General features: G+C 40.6%; 1 protein-coding gene across 1 annotated transcript in view; it reads left to right on the forward strand.

The window, feature by feature from the left end:
• The first annotated feature begins 6,260 nt into the window (after positions 1 to 6,260).
• The window catches only part of LGR4 (leucine-rich repeat containing G protein-coupled receptor 4), a 45,710-nt gene continuing 34,922 nt past the window's right edge, over positions 6,261 to 17,048 (forward strand). The window contains exon 1 of the mRNA XM_014953786.1: positions 6,261 to 6,326. Coding sequence (XP_014809272.1) covers positions 6,265 to 6,326 — 62 coding nt within the window. The 5' untranslated portion in view covers positions 6,261 to 6,264. The remainder of the gene's footprint in view (positions 6,327 to 17,048) is intronic.

The raw sequence follows: 17,048 nt of genomic DNA on the forward strand, positions 1-17,048 counted from the left end.
CATTGCATCTCCCCTACCCGAAATGGCGAAACTAATTGTAACTCTAAGGCTGTGATTCACGTTATCCCCGAGATGCAGCCTCTTCTTGCTAAAGAGTTTACCACCTTCGGCTGCTCATCATTTGAGTTTCGATGCCAGCTCCTTGCCCGATCACGCCCTGACCTGCCTTGGTTAAAATTGGTGAGGGAGTGAAGATTTACCCTGGCTGCTTAGTACAGATAAGCCCGGTTAATGGCTAACTGCTGAAAGGTGTAGGTCTACCCCTGGCTTCTCCTTCGTTTTCCTAACGAATCTGTGGCGCAAAACTGCGGTATCGCTGTCCTCATCTTTTCCCCTCTTAAAGCTATTGTGTCTGTTTTGCACTTCCCAGAGAAAATTTCCCAAATATGAGCGTGGGCTTAGTTTAATTTCAAGACAGAGCTGTAGGTTGCAGGGCTGATTGATCCTACTGCAAAGTGATGAAACAAGGAATTCAAAATAAGCCTTTCAGATACAGAGTCTGCACTTCAATGTGCCACTTAAAACCCCACACTTGCCCTAATTTTTTTGGTGTTTTGTTTGTTGGAAGTTGTGGGGGGTGCGTGTGTTGGTGGCAATCAAAAGATTTCTGGTGGTGTGCCATTTTTAGGGGACTTCTGTCTGGATATAACAACCCAAACCAGGATGGGTCCTTCACTGTAGTCCTGCTGAAATGGGGCATTAGGACACGGCTGACGTGGTCCTTCTGTTGTGTGATAGCATCATTCCCAAGGACACTGCTAGAGGCTGGGAAAGTGCTATTAGTGCTTCATTTTGTTGTTTCTTAGAACTTTATATATTAGGACCTTAAATGAATTCTGGGTGGCTCATAGGCCTGAGGTCTTTCTATAGAGGTGGAGGAACAGGTGGAGTAGGAAAGCTTCTCTATGGAGATGTCTTTGACATATCCAAGGCCTGTACTAATATTTTATCTTCATTACATGGACAGCCTTCTTGATTATGCATAGACTGATTTGGTTTTTTTTTTAGATTTTGGGAATAGTAAAATGAACATTTTCTAAAGTAAATGCAGTAGAAATTTGGCAAGAGCTATTTTTGTTTTGGACGGTGGTTTTTGGGGAGAGTATTTGCCATTATTATGTCTTAATATAGGGTGCTTGTCCATTTTTATTGCAATTCTTCTATAAAGCATGTGTTATTAAAAGGATCTTCCAAATTAACCAGGCAAACTTTCAGAGAGTAGTTATTAAGTCATCTAGCTTTAGTGATATGGGTGTTTGCAAATATTGTTTGTAAATGCTTGCATTGAAGCTCATGAAAACTACTTAATATTTTATTACTAACAAATAGTACCCATGAATTCATTCTTTGAGCATATTCTGTAGAGTGAAAGGAAAAGAAAAAGCTATTTGTGTGTGTATATATATGTATATCTATATAAAAACACAAGCATCTGATTTTTGACTTTTACAATTCTGTGTGGTTTTTCCCTTCTACACTGGTTGCTTTTTTTGCTGGTAGTGCACTTCAGATTAGTGCATTTTCACCTTCTCAACTCCTACGTTGAAAGATAATTTTTTCTAGCAGTTTTTCGAAGTGGGATCTACCCAAGTCTGTTGATTGATGAGGCATTGGCAATCAGTTTGTGATTTCAGCAGCAAAGCTGCTTTTACATTATGATTTCCATTAAACAAAAATTGATTTAAAACTCGTAGGGTGATCATTAAGAAACTTTGAAAGTTGGTGGTTAGATGCTCCCCAAAGTTTGCGAAGCAGTGCTATAAAGATTGGCTTATTTACTGAGTAGGAGTTACTATCACAAGGAATGAAGGCAAATGCAGAAACTTTGTAATAATTCTAGCTTTTTACAGTCCCTGGAGATTCACATGGTAACGCTAAAGACACAATTGCAATCTGTCTTTGCACCTGGTTTTGTTATAAATGCAATTTTGCTTGAAAATAAGTTTCAGTAGAATTCATGGATATTGATGATGCTTCTCAAATCTTCATTATTAAGGTGTTCTGTTTTGTGCTTACATCCAAAGACTCTACTCCCTGTATTAAAATGGGAGTACTAACACTTGGAGCTACAGGCAAAAAAACATTCTTCGCTAATTTCAGATCCCAGGGAAAGCTGAAATTATGTAGAATTTGGATGTCAGCCATGCTGGTGTGTCTACATGGTTTCCACTGACTTCATTGAGGATTGCATATGACACTTCTCTGAAAATCGGGCGTTTATAGCTGTGGAAACTTCAAGACTGTTGCTTTCAGGTGGATGTCATTTCTTACTTCTTCAGTCCTAAATGGCTATTGCAGAGTGCAACACTTGTGATGACAGTCAAAATCACTGACAAAGTGATGTATAACTATTAATAAAGTGCTTTCTGATGATATGTACTGTTGACTTACTTTCACTACCACCATTTAATATGGTATATTCGATGATAGGGTTTTATATAACCTGGACAGTCCTTTGAGGGAACCGTGATTTTTTTTTTTTTTTTTTTTTTTTTTTTTTTTTTTTTTTTTTTTTTTTGCACAGGTTACTATTTCTTGGGATTCACGTAAGGTGAATCCCAAGATTCTCTTCCTACCCTTCTGCCCAATTCATGAATGTTTCCCAGTTGGTACTGGAAGGGGATGTGTAGTCCTCTGGAAAGAAGGGGACTAGCCTGGATGTGTGAAATGCATGTATTCATGACAATTTGAAAAATGTATATGGGGGGGTAGGGAGAATAAAAGTTGCAGTCTCCCGTGGAGCAGACAGCTGACGACTCGTGTATCTGATACTTTTATTTACTTTCCTGCACAAGAAGAAAAATGTCCCCCGCAGCAACTGCAGCATCTCACGGTACCCAAGCTGCTGCTGAGACACAAAGCACCTCTTAACGCGCGCCGGCTGTAGAGTTCAGAAATAAATCATCTCTGGTTCAGCTCCTTTTGGGCTTAGTGCAGGAGTCTCTTGTGCCACAGTGGATTTTCGTGGTCTTCTCTCACAATTGTATTTGTTTTGGATGTGCTGAACCTTATTTTGATCTCCATTGCTCTTGAGATACGTTAGCATGCTCTTGACAGCTGCTGAGGAATAGCTCTCTTGGTTTGCACTGGGGTATGAGGAATGAAGTTTTGGCCTTATAAACATTTAGTTGGAAGAAACAGTTGCATCTAGGCTTAACGTAAGAGTACAATGTTCAGGTTGGTGGCAGCTGGGGGTCTATGCTGCTCCCTCAGAGGCAGAAGACCAGTCACCAGTTACTACTTAATCTCAACAGAAATTCACTGACATCAGTTGACATTGTCAACTGCTGGGGGAGGAAAAAAGGAATTTATTTTTTTTTCCCCAGTAACTATGGGGTTTTTTTATATAGTGCACTCTGTTGTCACTATAAATAAGGAAACTTTTTTTTAATGAGCTGTGTTAGACATTATGGTCTGGCAACTGGAGGAATAATGTGGGCAGTCTTTGCAAAAAGTGGTTTAATTAGCTACTGCAACATTTTTGGTAGGTTATATGGTACTGATGTGGCATTTGGTTTGTCACAGCATGGCAGAAGGCACAAACATCCCAGGACACCATTTACTCAGAAGTAGCACCAACCCCTCTGCATGCTCCTTGCTCCCCTTAAGAGCCTGACTGAAACTCCTGAGGTCAGCACTGAGTCCTGTCATGGGAGCCATGGAAGATATCCTGAATGTGAAACTTTTTTAAATTTCTCAAGGGGGTTGCTTTTGCTGCTAGAAAGTGATTCTTCAGGGATTTGTGCCCTTCCAGTATAGCAGGAAGAGTCTAAATTGACCTTTCTCTGCCTCATCAGAAGAAGTGATAATTCCAGTTGAGGCAGATGTTTGAAAAATAGTTGTGGCTGTGGATGGGCTGAGAACATCTGCCCCAGCAGTAACCAAGGGCTGGTGCTTTATTCAGAGATCAAGATTTTTTAGGTGGCAAACAAAATCTGCTGGCCTGTGTGCAGTCCCCAGCCCTTCAGATCTTCATGTAGGAGCTTCAGTGGTGCTTTTTGCCTGTCGGTGAGATGGAAGGGGTGGTTTGGTTTTGTTTGCTTGCTCTTTACCCAAAATACAGGGGGAGGTGGCACATAGGCACTAGGGAACAATATGTGGAAGACAGCGAGCAGAAGGAAGCTGGGAAGGCTCTACTAACGAGTCTCACTGAATTGCTCGTTAAACTACATATTAAAAAAAAAGTAACAAAGTAAAAAGTACGAACTCAGGTTATGTCATGAATTGTTAGGCAGTTATTAGTTTAATTATCAAACTGAATTGTTCTTGTGCTACTTTTACTCGTATTGAGTAATAACTTGCTGTAGGACTGGGTTATCTGTGATGGTTACGTAGGTGTGAGCTGAGGTGACGGCACCAAATTTGCCACTCGCTGCTCCTTTGGAAAGAAAAAAGGCGAACAGGTCTGCATACCTATCGTGTGAGCACTTGCTGCTGGCCTGTCTCTGCTTACGGACTGAGGATGAGATCTGCTTAAAACTATTACCTCGAGGACTTCTATAGGTTTTGTAGGGAAAAAAAAAAGAAAGAAGAGTGTGGTAGAGCTAGGACATGTTTCTGCTATTCTTGTCAGTTGTTCCAGAAGCCATGTTTGCCAGCAGCTCTTTATTAAGTCCCAATGCATGTATTCTTTTTTTTTAAGACATTGTGGGATGAAAATTTGCGTGGTGGGTGGTCACAATCTTTTTTTTTTTTCTTTCTTCATTATTTCATATGCTGTGGTTTTGGAGCGGTCTTAATCATCTGTGTTAAAATTGTATGCATGTGTAAGTTGGTAAAAATTAGCACTGGGGATAACAGTACTGTAGAGCCTCCCTACATGCATACCCTGTCGTTTCACAGTAATTTTTTTTTGCTTAGAAGTGTCAGAAAACTTTTAAAATCATCTTTCTGTTATATAGGTCTTTGCTATGACTGGATTCATAGTATTACTATGCTTTGAAAGTTTAGCATGCAAGTTTCTAGAAAGAAGTGTTACTGTGTGGTGCTAGAATACCTTTTTCTGTTATCATACCATCTGATTAGACCTTCTTTTGCTCCTTTTCCTAGAGTGCAATAATCCCTTACCTGTTTATTGATAAATTTGTGTTTCTTCTTCTCCAGAGATATCAGCATGAATAACATCACAAGGCTACCAGAGGATGCCTTCAAGAACTTTCCCTACTTGGAAGAGCTGTAAGTATTTCACACACATTAAAGTTGTGCCACATCGGATGGCTGTGTAAAGTGGAAGGTGGGTGGGGAAATAGTGTTGAGTTGCAAACAGGGAAAGCAATTATACTTTAAAAAAATAATCCTGTACATGTTTGGAAACCGGAACAGTAAATGCTACTTACAAGGGACTTTTTACGGCAATTATTTTAATCATTGCTAGAGTGATGACACATACTAATTACAGTGTTATCCAAAGATAACACAAGAGGTGTGTAATTACCATTGTTTCCGAAGGAGCTACAGTATAGCTGTTGTGTAAGTTCCATAAAATATATATTGTTTCATTTACTGAGCAGCATGCTCCCATTGCCCCTTTAGGCTGCAGATGCAAGGCTTGCAAGCCCACGCTGACCTACATCAGAAATTCAAGGGCTGTGGTACAGGGCTTCTTGGTCTTAGTTTCTCTGGCAGAAATTCTTTCTCCAGTTCCCATCTTCCTCTTGTGCCACTCTCTTAGCTTTTTTATTTTAAGGTTTTCCTTAGATGATACTTGAACTCCTGAATCCTCGAGCTATGCTAAGGCTCATGTGTCCAGTGTTTTGCAGAACTGAAGCCTTAACTGAGATGTTTTTTTTTAAGACATTGTGGGATGAAAATTTGCGTGGTGGGTGGTCACAATCTTTTTTTTTTTTCTTTCTTCATTATTTCATATGCTGTGGTTTTGGAGCGGTCTTAATCATCTGTGTTAAAATTGTATGCATGTGTAAGTTGGTAAAAATTAGCACTGGGGATAACAGTACTGTAGAGCCTCCCTACATGCATACCCTGTCGTTTCACAGTAATTTTTTTTTGCTTAGAAGTGTCAGAAAACTTTTAAAATCATCTTTCTGTTATATAGGTCTTTGCTATGACTGGATTCATAGTATTACTATGCTTTGAAAGTTTAGCATGCAAGTTTCTAGAAAGAAGTGTTACTGTGTGGTGCTAGAATACCTTTTTCTGTTATCATACCATCTGATTAGACCTTCTTTTGCTCCTTTTCCTAGAGTGCAATAATCCCTTACCTGTTTATTGATAAATTTGTGTTTCTTCTTCTCCAGAGATATCAGCATGAATAACATCACAAGGCTACCAGAGGATGCCTTCAAGAACTTTCCCTACTTGGAAGAGCTGTAAGTATTTCACACACATTAAAGTTGTGCCACATCGGATGGCTGTGTAAAGTGGAAGGTGGGTGGGGAAATAGTGTTGAGTTGCAAACAGGGAAAGCAATTATACTTTAAAAAAATAATCCTGTACATGTTTGGAAACCGGAACAGTAAATGCTACTTACAAGGGACTTTTTACGGCAATTATTTTAATCATTGCTAGAGTGATGACACATACTAATTACAGTGTTATCCAAAGATAACACAAGAGGTGTGTAATTACCATTGTTTCCGAAGGAGCTACAGTATAGCTGTTGTGTAAGTTCCATAAAATATATATTGTTTCATTTACTGAGCAGCATGCTCCCATTGCCCCTTTAGGCTGCAGATGCAAGGCTTGCAAGCCCACGCTGACCTACATCAGAAATTCAAGGGCTGTGGTACAGGGCTTCTTGGTCTTAGTTTCTCTGGCAGAAATTCTTTCTCCAGTTCCCATCTTCCTCTTGTGCCACTCTCTTAGCTTTTTTATTTTAAGGTTTTCCTTAGATGATACTTGAACTCCTGAATCCTCGAGCTATGCTAAGGCTCATGTGTCCAGTGTTTTGCAGAACTGAAGCCTTAACTGAGATGCCTTTGCAAAGTTGAAGCACCCTTTCACAGCATAGCCCTGAATTAGATTGGGTTTCAGAGTCAATAAACAGGGAGAAGGCTTTGACTTTCAATTACTACTTTAGTAAGTACTATTATGTGAGAAGTGATTTCTGTGTGCCTTAGTTTCCTTATCTGTGAAGAGAGGGTAATTGTTCAACCTTTGCCACAGAGGGTTGAGAACTTGCAGTAATAAGGAATAGATAAGACAAAATTACTGCAATTTCCTTTATTTCTCTTGCATTTCCAGTGTCAAAGTAGCATTTCTCCTATCAAAGAGCACTTAAAACACAAAGTAAGGCTGTCCATATTTGTGACTTTGACTAGACTGGATCTATGAATGCTGTGTTGAGAGATATTTTTGTTTGATAAATGCAGGTTAGGGAAAGAACAGCTTATTTCCCCAAGGAGACAAACTTCCATGAAGGAGGGAAGCATTCTTCTGACTTTACAAGTGAGGAAACTGAAGCAAAGAATGACAGCCATTTGCAGAGGGCAACAGGAAAATTAACCCTGTTGCAAAACTGCAATAAAGCCCAGAACCTTTTGACTCTGGTTATCTGCTGTAACCAATACAACCACTGCACCTCACTGAAACAACCATCCTGAGAAACTGAGAAGAAATGAATTGCTTGCTCCTGAAGAAAGGCTTGCCTTCCTGCAAGCTTCTCTGTTTTTCTTCCTTGCATCCCCCCACCCCTGCACTGGTTGGTCTAATAAGGCGTTCTACCTCTCCTTACAATTCTGGTCTCTCTTATGTCCTGATAATGTAGCAGTTACCATTACTAATACACTTAAATAACTCCATTTTCCCTGCTTCTTAAGTAGTTTTGACTCGGGTCAGTACAACTGCAAAGCACAGTTGAGCTTATTTATGTCAGATGAATTGTGTGTGATATCTTATTTCATGCCTAACAGGTTCTGGTTTATTCCATCTGACTTTAGGTATTGCTTGAATTTACAATATAGTCAGGAATACCTCATGGAGGAAAATAGATTTACCAGGATTTTAGATGGTGTGTGTGTAACTGACACAATTTAAGAAAGGCTATATGGCATGAGTGGTAAATTTAAACAACAAAAATAAAAATTAGAAGCCTGGGAATGCTTGCTTGGCTCAGAATATATACTAGACAACATTCCTTATGTGCTTTATAATATGTGCTGCTGTATGTCTGTATGTTTTGTTAGACTATATTTGTAGTCCAGTTTTTTCCAAATTATTCATAGTTATATTTCACACCAGAAGTTGAAAAAAAACCCGAACAGTTCTGTTTTCCCAACTTCAGATGACTGTGGGAGACTTCATTTTTTTTTTTTTTCCCTCTCCTATAAGTAATTAAGCAATAAAACCTAACTGGTGGGTGTGCATATTGTGTAACTTCCATAAACCCTGGGGTGTGTCAAGAGGTAAAGAGAAAAGGCAGAGCCTTCAGCCATCATCTATCGTGCTTATTGCCTAAGAGCCATTTGCTACGTGTACCTTATTTTCCCCTTAAATTCCAGCACTTCAGTTTGCAAAAAAAAAAAAAAATAGGCTAGCATTAAGCTCAGAATTACATGTGAACACCACGAAGCTTTAAATCATTCCAGGCATGCTTACTTGACATGTTTAAGCAACTTCTGGAAAAAACCCAAACAACCCAAGAACCGAAAAACAATAACTTTACAGTAAAAACGATGCTTGCCAAATGTTTGGACATATTCGAATCAATCACAGTTGCTTAGTACAATAGAAAAAAAAAAATATTACATTTTTCACTTTATGGTCGAGTTACCTCCAAAAGCTGCAGAGGTAGGAGAATCTCCAGGAAGATGAAAAACTCTTTGCAATTCAACTGAATTCAATTTCAGCTATTGTGGATGCTGAAAGACAGGAAAATGACCGTGAGAGCAGAGCCGTGAGTAGACGGTGTTTGTGTGCTGTACTTCTCAGTTGAAAACCATTAACCAAGACTTGTGAGTTGTAAGTAATATTTCGCAGCAGCAGGCTGCTTTGAACTTGAAGCCTATTTCCAGAGGCTCTGGCCATGCTGACCAGCAGTGAAATGAGGAAGGTTTCTTCCTTTTCTTTAAAGACCTGGTTATAGTCATCCGTGCACAAGTCAAATTCAGGTTCATGTTCTTCCTAGAGAGAATATAATAAAGTAGATTCAAACAGAAGCAGCTCCCTTCCTTAATAGAAATGACCAGCACCAGACATGACACATTTTTGCTTTGTTCTGTCCATTCCTTTTCCTCTATGGGACAGGGTACAGAAGTTTTTCCACCTTTATTTTTGCTGGTTGTGGACAGAAAAAACCAAACTGTCGTACTTCCCACTGTACAACCACAATTTTCCCTCCCCGCTCTAAGGTGATTTTCAAACTTTCTTCCTGGCTTTTATTTATAGTTGAACAGATCCAAATTCTGACTGCCAGGCACCAGCCCAAGTTGCTTTTTCAGCACAGAAACCTGGGTGTGAGTCTTCCAGCCAAAGAAAAAGAGACAGAGTTAAAGCAAAGTGGTGTTGAAATCTGTGCTTGAAGTGACTCTTCCATCTAGAACTTTTCCCAAGAGTCCCAAGAAAATGAACCTCCCACAAACTAATGGGAATGCAATAAGTACCCACACTGCCCCGGACTTTAATAGCTCTTCAGCCAGGAGACAGCCCCAGACGCTTTTCTCTTCATACCATGCTTTAGCCCTGCCATCTGTCAAATGCTCTGGGAGATTAGCTCCTGACAGAGTTAGTTAATTAATATTGCAAAATAGTATCATAGAACTTAATTGAATGTAAATGGGAGGCAATTAGATGTATTACGGTGGCAACTGAGTCTTACACATTCCAAGTAGGAAGAGGATGGGATTGAAAAATGCAGTAGGAGCCATTTAAAATGGGGGTTGGCATTTACTTAATGCAATGAATTATTTGGTAGCCTGGAGAGACTTCAGAGGATCATTTTCTGAATCCTGAAATGAGCACTAATTAATAAAAGTGAAAGAAGCAGCATAGCAGACTTGCAAAAGCTGGCTGCTTGGTTAGAAGGTGCCTTCTACGTCACCGAAGGGGGAGTGACCTGGCTGCTTCAATGTATGCATCCCGGGCTGTTTTTAGATGTTCTGGGTTATCTGAGACGCCCACACAAGTCTGGCAGGTCTGGTGCAGCTGGGAGACTTGATGGCAGTTGGGGCCAGGTGGAAGAGGACATCTGAAATGACACTAGATGGCTTTGTTGGGCGACTGACTCACCTGGAAAGTATCAAATTTGCAGGTACAATCTGAGTTTTTCTTACCCTGAAGATAGTGTCCTACATGAGTATTACAGGTACAAGCAAAGGGATTCCACCTTGTCCTTGGGCAGAATCTGCCCGTTGGGTTCTGTGCTCCCCGGGCCCCTCTTCACAGCCTCGTGGTGCGTGTCACTGCATAGCACACCTATCATATGTCTGTAGGATTCTTGCACTATTTATAAATGTTATAAAAATTCTCCATCTCTGTGTAACGGATACCCATCTGGAAGTAATTTGCAAACGATTGAGACGGCACTGGTCAGAGTCAGCGAGGAGCAGACCACCAAGGGTTTTGCCACAGCAGTTAATGAAGTGTATTCTCCAGAAAATGTTAACGTAAATATGCTGCAGCCCTGAACTTGATATGGAAACTAAAAATCCTTGAAGAACTTGGCCACAGTTTTCTAACCACACCTTAAAGTATTTATAGAAAGCTAGAAGAGGGAAATACAGTTAGATAATGCAGTGTTTTTAGAAAGCAGAAGCCATTTTCCAGTGTGAATTTTTAACTGGAGCAGTCAGGCTGTGTTATGTGTTGATGGTCTTCTAAATGGTTACAGTTCCTTCTAATATTTAAAGTTGTCAAAAGTAGTCTGAAGGATTGTAACTGCATTATTTCCATTCACTATATTTGTGAATGGTCTGCTGGATTAATTAAAAAGGTGCACTCTCATTAAGAAAGGCAAATCAAAATTATTTTTATTCTTGGCCAGTTTTCCAGTCTGGCTTCAGAAACTTGAACCACTTGAAGAAAGCAAAAGTCTCCTCGACTTAGTGACCTTTTAACCTTGTTTTGATTTTCACTCTTAAGCCTTTAAAATATTGTCATCTCATTTGCCCTGCACTGGTGGGTAAGGTTTAGGTGATAAGGTTTGTCTGGCTGGCTGTGGGTCCACGCGGGAGGTGGGAGGAGGGCAGAAGACAGCAAACTGTCCTCCTGGTTGTATGTAGGTCGCCTGTGACAAAAGCACGTGGTTGTCCAAAGGGGAGCATGGGTCACCTCCCAGCCAGTCAGCTTTGGGGCAGGGTTCTCACCTTCTCCAGTGAGGGTTGGGGAGGATGCTCTCGACTGTTGGGGTTTTGGAGACGCAGTAATATTGCAAGGAGAACAATCTCCTGAAGGCACCAAGAGACAGCAGAGCTCAGTTACCTTCCCAATGTGTGCTGGTGCCAAGGCCTGTTGTGTTTCTGGTTTTCATTCGTGTATGATATGAAAGAGCCTCTATTCTGTGACGCTACCCTAAGATATTTTTCTTTTTTTTTTTTTTAAATCAGTCAAGGGCAAACCTCATTATGTTGTTTGGTTTTTTTTTTTTATTTAATAGCTGGTGAAATTGATTAGGGAAGTAAGGCGATAAAAGGAAGGTTTAGATCAATAGAAGTTTTCTCTTTTCTGAAAGACAATGCTCAACTGCTTTTTGAGAGATGAATAAATAGTGACTTAAAGACATTACGTATGCAACTGTAATTTTTTGGAAAAGAAATAGTACAAGTGAAAATTTGCTTGACTGTTTAATTATATCCATGCTGACTACAGCACTAAGAGATCTTGCTTAAACATCTCAAACCCCTCTCCCCCCTCCTCAGCCGGAGTCTCTGAACATGGCTTTTAATTGACAAAGTATATTTTAAGAACATAGGGATTAATTAAAATGCATACTAGCAGTGAAAATGAGGTGGTTTTGCCATAAGGTTGTAATCAGGAAGTATCTGCAAGGGAAATGTCTAGAGTTATTTTTCCTCTTGACTGCAGCTGAAGATGACCACCTGGCTGAAATGTCACAGCTGCTTGCTTTTGTAGTATCTATTTCAGTGTGTAATTTAGATGGTCCCCTTCCTTCTAATTTCTGCATCAGCACCAAGTTGTAGTATCCTTGGGGAGGGAGGGGGAGTGTCTGTCTTTTTTATTACTCTGGTTTTATGAATAAGGCATGTCTTGGAGTTCTGCCAAGGCCACCAAGGCTGAGTTGTTAGTTTGGGATGCGGTGTCTTTCCTCACCTGGCTGCAGAGCGTTTGGTGGAAGGAGATTTTTTTTTTTTTTTTTTTTTTTCCTCACCTGGCTGCAGAGTGTTTGGTGGAAGGAGATTTCTTTATTTTTTTTTTTTTGTCCTTCAGTGCTAGGTCTTTTAAAGTAGTATTTTCAAGGCAGCATGCAAATGTTGACCAGGTGGTGCAATTCCTCTCCCTTTCATAAACAGAAGTAGTCCCAGGATTTGTAGTGGGAAGCTGGAGACACAGGGCTTGTTTCAAGTAGTTTAAAAAGTAAGGATGAATCTTCATGAGAAAAGTTGTGCTGATGCCTCACGTTAGCTGACATGTGGTAACTCGGGCTGTGGTTAAACATCCTCTTGTTAAACTACCTGGTATGATTGGAGACCTTACCACCCCACATCTGTCCATTCAGCCACAGCAGCAGAGATGGAGGAACGAGCCAAGAACTCTCTTCAGTTGCCTTGTTATAAAGGCAGCCAGTGTAGATGTCCTGTTGGTATTTCAAAACTAGCCAGCTGACATGGGGTTGGAAGCTGGTGAGTGCTCTTCATCCGTCTGCCAGCTCTGAATATTTGAGCAGCTGGAGGAGGTAATTTCCTCAGTTGCTCCAGCTTGAATTCCAAGAAGTGAAGTTCTGATGAAGAAAACGCAAGGTGTAGGTTTCACGTGTGGTAGCAAGTTAGGAGCCTCAGCTTGGACTTGACCAGGTAGCGTACGTTAGAAACGTTTGCTGCCTTGTGTGCGCTGGAGCTTCAGAAAGTGTGTCGGCGTGTTGTAACTTGCACCTTCAAATTCTAGTCAAGACAAACCTTTAGGCAAAGACTCCCAAGTAGAATTAACCACAGTCAGCTAAGATATTTTTAAACATCACCTACTTGGTCTGCACTAGATGCTAAGTGATGTTTAAAAACACGTTGGCCAACCCGTGTTTAATTAATGTTTTCTTATCTATGCGAGTCCTAAATCAGTTTGATTCTGGAGGAGTTTCAGTCCTGCTGATACAAGAATAATATTTCTGTAGCTTAGAAGGTTCTCGCTGTGCTTAACAGTTGCATATTTTTCCTGTTTGAGGGGACAGATGCTAGCTAGTAGGTTGAGTAAATTCCATTGTTTTTAGAAGATTAAGACGTTTCTTTCCAGTTTTTGTTTTTACATGTTAATTTTAAAAGCTGGCATAGTTGTGTATAAGGATCCCAAGACTGGTTATTCTGCTGCGAGTACTTTTAGAGGGAAACAAAACTTTTTCCTTATCTGTTGTCTTCAAGTTTCAGTGTTCAGCATTATTTTTGCATGCGCACGCACACGGGAGCTTGCTGAGCTAAATGGCCTGGAGGCTGAACTTTGCGGTGTTGTGCTTTGAGACCTGGCTTAGGAGCCTGAATTTATTATGCTGCCCGAGCTGCCAGGTTCTGAACGTATAAACCAGATAAGAAACTTCTGAAGGCTGAGCAGTACCCTCGGAAGCTCTCAGGCTGGATCTCTCCAGGTAGAGTCCCTCAAACAGTCCTTGTACCATGCAGTCCGCCTCTTCTTTTTGGTTTCAGGAATAGGAGTATGAGACAAAAGCGAGCAGGCAGCCAGTACTAGGCTCAAGCCTTTAGAAGAGTCGCAAAAGCCTTATATATTCAGACAGAAAAGCAGAAAAAACAAATCCTATGTGTTGGAGGCAAAAGTTGTTATCTCCATACTCTTAAGAAAGTAATTGGCTGGTTTGAGTGCATTCTGTCATCATAATGTCTCGGCATGACACTGTATGTTACCATAAAAACACATGGTGAGAAATTAAATCATTCTTTTACCTCCTTTCCTTCCCTCCTCTTGGGTGGTCATATTTTGGTATATTTTTTTGTGAGTACTGAGGTGCACTTGCCTAATTAGCTCTGGCAGATTTTTCCTGGCATAGAAGAACCTGTACTTGTATAAAGTTCTTTTCCTGCCCTTCCTATATAAAAGTAAAGTTCTAGATGATTCTGATAAAATACTTGCTTTTTTTTACAACTGGGGAAAAGTTAACAGTTCAGCTGAATCTGAAACAAAGAATCATATTGAAAATTACTCTCATTTTGCTAAGGGAAGGGACTCCATTCATTCTGGAGCTGTCTTTGAAACTTGGGTCTTGCATTTACCCAGTATGAATCTGAAGTGGTTAGAAAACTGGTAACAGATGGTTAATTGCCAAATATATGTAGATTTAAGCCACTTCCACATCTTGCAGTGTCACTTGCTAGATGCATGGCCATTCAGAAGATCCCATGCCTGGAAAGCAAATAAATGCTAGGACAAGAGACAGGCTGTATGGACAGATTGAGGATTTACTATCTGAACAGTCATTTTTTCACCCTCTCGTGTCTAACCATCAATATATTCTATTATCTTGGAAACCTCTTGAGTATCCAAATAGTGCTCTCTACCAAAACCACAAATTTGTAGTTGATTCAGTTGTTGTGTTCTAGTTGACCAGAAGTTATCACAACACAGTGCTAGATGTGCAAAGGCAATCAGGGAGAAGAAAGTGCATCTTATAGAATGTATGCTGCTTTCTGTGTTAGAGGTGAGAGGAATCAAAGTCACTTATTGAAACAGCTTGTCATTACTGCTGTAGGCTAGCTGTTACCAATTTTCAAGACAACATGATTTTGTTGCTTATTTTTAAGATGTGTCCGTGTTAGAAAATTTGTGCAACCTTCTGGTTTTTGCTGGAGAATATTATTTGGGACTACAAAGACAGGGTACTTCAACAGCTCAGATGGTGTAATAATTGTTTTAGGTTATATGTATTTCTTTTGGTGCGTGTGTGCTGTAGCCCATGGGCTCTACTTCAAGGAGGTCTTGCCCCAGTACAGATACTGCTTGCAAATTGAGTGATAGAGCATATGGGAACGCTTACTTGCTTCAAAATCCATCATGATTTATTTTTCTGTTAACGAGAAAAAATGCAGTTGTAAATATTCTTCGATAGCCCATGAAAAGCAGTATCATAGAGCCAGACTCTGTCATACAGTGGGTGCTGCTGACTCTGGCTGGCAATCTAACAGCAGAACTTATGGACAGGCTTTAGACTTCTTTTAATCAATCGGTTTAGTTTACTTAAACATTTTAAATTCTTCGCCCAGGAATGCATTTTGAAAACAAACTATTACCTTGAAGTTCAGTGTAACTTTGAGAAAGCTGTAAGTGCTGGAAAGGGAGGTCTGGGGATGAGAAGTGCTTGCTCAGCTGGACGGAGCTGGTGCAGTTGGAGTGCTGGTTGTAGTTACAGGCGTCCTTTTTCAGTCCTGATGGGTCTTGGCTTACGTACTCCCAATTTTATAAATAGTGGTTGAGGTTGTATAATGCTGAAACTACTGCAAGAAAAGGAGGAGGAGACAAATGCGTTTTCCATTAGCCAAATAAAGTATCCATTTAGTTATGTTAAATCGGCGTGGAAGAATTGGGAGCAATCTGTGGGTTATTGATTGGCTCCGCAGCCCAGCAGCAGGCTGCAGCTGACACAAGTCCCCAAGGGGCCGTTGGCTTATCACAGATAAAGCCAAGCAAGGTTTAGTCTGGTGATAGGGCTCCCGTTCAGCAGCCCGTCCCCCTCTGCAGCTGCCCAGCTCAGGTAGGGGCTGTCTGTGTGAGTGTGTGCCCTCCCCGGGCACGGGGGCTCTGCTGAGCCCCTGGGATTTTCCTATGGATGGCTGTACTTCTCCTTTAAGGCTTCAAAAAAATTGAAGAATAAATTGTAGCACCTAACTATGCATCGTCTGTTAAGACAACTCAGTTCTGCTCCAAAGTGGCTGCTTTTCTGGAGTAAGTGGAACTTGAAGCTCTTTTCTTAGGTTTGAGAAAACTCAATCCATGATCCATACAGTATTTTCAAAGGTCAGCTCAGTTGCAGGAGAACATGAAGTAAAGTTCAAGTCTGTGTGGGAAACACAAAGAACCCTGAAAAAATTGATGTTAGGGACCTGCATGTGAGGATGGCAGAATACTTTGATGTAAGACAGCAAAAAAAAGTAAAGAAATTTTGAAAGAGGAAGTGAAGAAGCAATGGAATATTTCCCGCTGGGATGAAAATAGGTAGGTAAAAGTTGGAGAGCTGAAAGGAGATGGTGAGTTGCAGACCACAGTGGACGGTCTGCAAGGGACATGGAAGGTTCAGCCTTGACTAGAACTTGAATTAGGAGTCTTGGGTCTTACCAGAAAGCAGCTGATGTCGAAACAAAAATACTAGATGAGGTGGTTGTCAGGATTGCAGTCTGTGTCACTATTTGAATTTTTCCGTGAGGAAGTAAGGTTACAGTTGAGCCATGGAAAAAGTAGCCAATGTATTGGTGGCGGAGACAGGATGGACAGATAAGGTTAGGAGGATCCCAGAATTACCACCAAGAGGAAAAAAACCAAAACAACGAACCCACAGCAAAAGCACTTCGTGTATGTGCATTAGATCTTCAGAAGGACAGGAGGAGACCTAATTCTTTGCTCAAGTAACCTGAGGTTCACCACCATCTGGGATGCAAGACAAGCAGAGAGGTTTCCAACAAGTTTATATTGCATCCTGTCAAAATGAGAGTGATGATTTTAATTGTTACAGACAAAAATATATCCTTGGGACATCCTCCCTGATTTTGGAGTGACACCAGTGATTAACTTGGCTTGGTTTAACATGCGGCTGGGTTGCCAGACTCATAATTGCAGAAATTTTAATTTCCCAAAAGAGAGAAAACAGTCTTTGCTGCTTTCAGAAGAGTTTCAGTGCAAGAAGCTATGCTTGCTGTGTACTCTGGGAACGAGATACCATGGAAGATTATTCCCCGGCCAGATTGTGTCCTGATTCCTGTAATAACAGC

Source organism: Calidris pugnax, unplaced genomic scaffold (assembly GCF_001431845.1).
Source record: "Calidris pugnax isolate Ruff unplaced genomic scaffold, ASM143184v1 scaffold268, whole genome shotgun sequence".
Classification (NCBI taxonomy): domain Eukaryota; kingdom Metazoa; phylum Chordata; class Aves; order Charadriiformes; family Scolopacidae; genus Calidris; species Calidris pugnax.